A 2,646-nucleotide genomic window follows, 5' to 3' on the forward strand; every position below is an offset into this window, starting at 1 on the left:
GTGAGTTAGGTTTTGGTTAGGTAGCACCTGAATATTGCATTTACTTGAAACAGCATTTTTACTATTTTCAATGTTAAATTTGGCTTCCTTTTCTTATAAAATAACACATGCAGTCATACAATGATATTTACAGCAACGCTTGTCTAACATGCACAACATAGAAAGTCTATATATACCCATATACATTGGATATTATCATCCTCGTATTTCTGTTTTAAAATGTTATATAACAACAGTGTAATACAGATACAAACAAAAAATCTACTTGTTTGCCCAACTCAGTTCATATAGATTAATGCTTACTCTCGTTTGCTTGGCTTAAATATTAATATTATGTTTCGAAAGAAGTTGAAGAATACTTGTCTTTTAAAGGAAAATATTTCCAATGCGAAAACAATTAATGTAGCAGCGAATCCAATCATTAGTATCACAAATGAGCCAGAAATATCATCAACTGTCAATGGACGAACTTCTTCTTTCTGATCATGTTCGAAATCTTCTTGGAATGTAATATTTAGTTCTCTTGCCCAAAAGACAATTATTCCTGATTCAAAGACATTCATAAGAAATGAGTTAAAAGTTTCCACAAGCGGCGAGTTCTTATGAAATAATGTTCCAGTATAAAAAGTTATTGCACTCTCTTTCATGAAACGTAACATTTTCAATTCACGGGGTTCTAGACACGTTAAGCCACACATATAACCAGAAAGATGATACTCAACAGGGATTGCGATTTGTTTCCGTAGTACTAAGTGCTTCAATTCTTCAGGATCTTGAGTTGGCAAATATCGGTTCATTATCACATGAACAAGAGGATTTCCTGACGCCTTTAGGGGACTGCTAAAAAAACTCTTTTCATATTCCGTTCCCCACTTAATGCCAGATTGTACTAATTGCTCCAAAGTATCAATGGGAGACTCATATAAGGGAAATGTCAAATACGACACAAGATTGCAATTGTATGCTGTTATCAAAAGAGTCGAAATCATGAACATCCAAAGTGTTACATGATTCAAGCCTGGTTCACCCATATTTGGGATAGTAAACCCAATAGACACACTCACTGAATAAAGTAAACAATAAACGTAATTCAGATAGGGGGATCGTAATTTTAATTTCAATAAGTAATAACGAAATGTAGAGAATAATTTTAATATAATGGAATTAAGAAGAGTGAATACAACAATAAATATCCATAAGGTAAACTTGAAGGGGAAAAGTACGGCCCAAAGTTTCATTTTTATGCTCGGAATAGGAGTTAGAAATCGGACATGCGATTGGTATTGAATGAATGAATAATCAAAGCGTTTATAACGATTAAGCGTAAGGTATGCTGATGGTGTTCCGAAATGATAATACAAGTTCTTGATCATTCCAAAAAGACTATCTGAGGTTTTGTTGTTAGACAAATCTACCCATTTATGTACAATTTCATTTCTTATCGTAATATTATATTTTCTCGCAAAATAAAATATGTACCTATAGTTTAGCCCGTCATAAGAATTATTGTTCATTATAGCCCACGGGTATGCCGGAAAAAAGCCTGATTTCAAGATTACGCCACTCAAGTGGAAAAATGTTAGCTTTTCCGAGTCCGTATATTTCAAAGAGGATCGATCCGCGTCCACAAAGTTATGGGGCATCAATTCATGGGTTAGTGTATGTGTTTTAAAACTAGTAATTCTCGTCGTATTGTCACCTTGTTTACCAGAAACTATTAACAGGAATGTAAACGGAAAGAAACGGATCCACTTACATTTTTTATAATCTTGTGAAGGTATTTCTTTGGAACTTGAAATAATTACGATTGTTTTCTTCTTCCTCTGAATTGATGCTTTGAATGCTTTGTAAAACGAGTGGAAGGAGGCACAAATATCAGTAATAGAAATGACGAACAACTTGCAATTTTGATTCATTGACTGAAGGAGCAATTCATGCAGATTGTCCTTACTGAGAGAAACATTATTTACTATATACATTTGAATCAGATTACTAGAATGTACATTGGTAGAATGATACAAATAGTAAGTTCTGTCCAGAAAAGTGACACATTGTCCATCCGAAAATTCGGGAAATAAAAGATCTCTTGTGGTATCTTCAATATTAATAGTATGGGATAATGATTCCATACACATTTTCTTGAGGCAATAAAACATCCAAATATAAAAGGTAGTCTTCACCAATAAAAGAACCATACTGCCTAAAAGAAAATACATTAGTCATATATTTTATCATCATGTCTATAATAATTTTCATAATATTTAAAATATCGATTAACTACTAGCATTTAACTCAATGTGAAATCATATTTATAATCATGTTAAGCTAATCCCTTCTTCAGAAATGTATCCATGGGTTAGTGAGCAGAAGTAAACTTTACTTCTCACTTATAAACCATCCATGCAATTTATAGGAAGAAAGCATATTTTTACATACATAAGGGTACAAGGTTGTGGAATGTAAGAGTGACGTTGATTTTTCTGAAACTTGATATTCCAGATCAGGCCGAGAAGCCGACCGATTTTGAAAGAAGAATAACTTTTACAGTTAAAGAAATATATTAGTACAGAAATATATTTAATTATTGCATGCTATTATTATTTATTATGACAGTTCTTCAAATGATATCAGATGACGTAAAATGCT

At 32.5% G+C, this 2,646-nt stretch overlaps 1 protein-coding gene across 1 annotated transcript; it reads right to left on the bottom strand.

The window, feature by feature from the left end:
- Positions 1-299: 299 nt before the first annotated feature.
- Positions 300-1,031, bottom strand: LOC145661898 (ionotropic receptor 93a-like). Its single transcript, XM_081727240.1, has one exon. The coding sequence runs from the start codon at positions 1,029-1,031 to the stop codon at positions 300-302; it is 732 nt and encodes a 243-aa protein (XP_081583366.1).
- Between the last annotated feature and the right edge of the window lie 1,615 nt (positions 1,032-2,646).

The sequence above is a fragment of the Thermobia domestica genome, chromosome 10 (genome assembly GCF_964235325.1).
Source record: "Thermobia domestica chromosome 10, izTheDome1.hap1.1, whole genome shotgun sequence".
Classification (NCBI taxonomy): domain Eukaryota; kingdom Metazoa; phylum Arthropoda; class Insecta; order Zygentoma; family Lepismatidae; genus Thermobia; species Thermobia domestica.

Bases quoted from the DNA above. Each gene is read 5' to 3' on its own strand.
- LOC145661898 (XM_081727240.1), bottom strand. From the start codon at position 1,031: ATGGGTGAACCAGGCTTGAATCATGTAACACTTTGGATGTTCATGATT.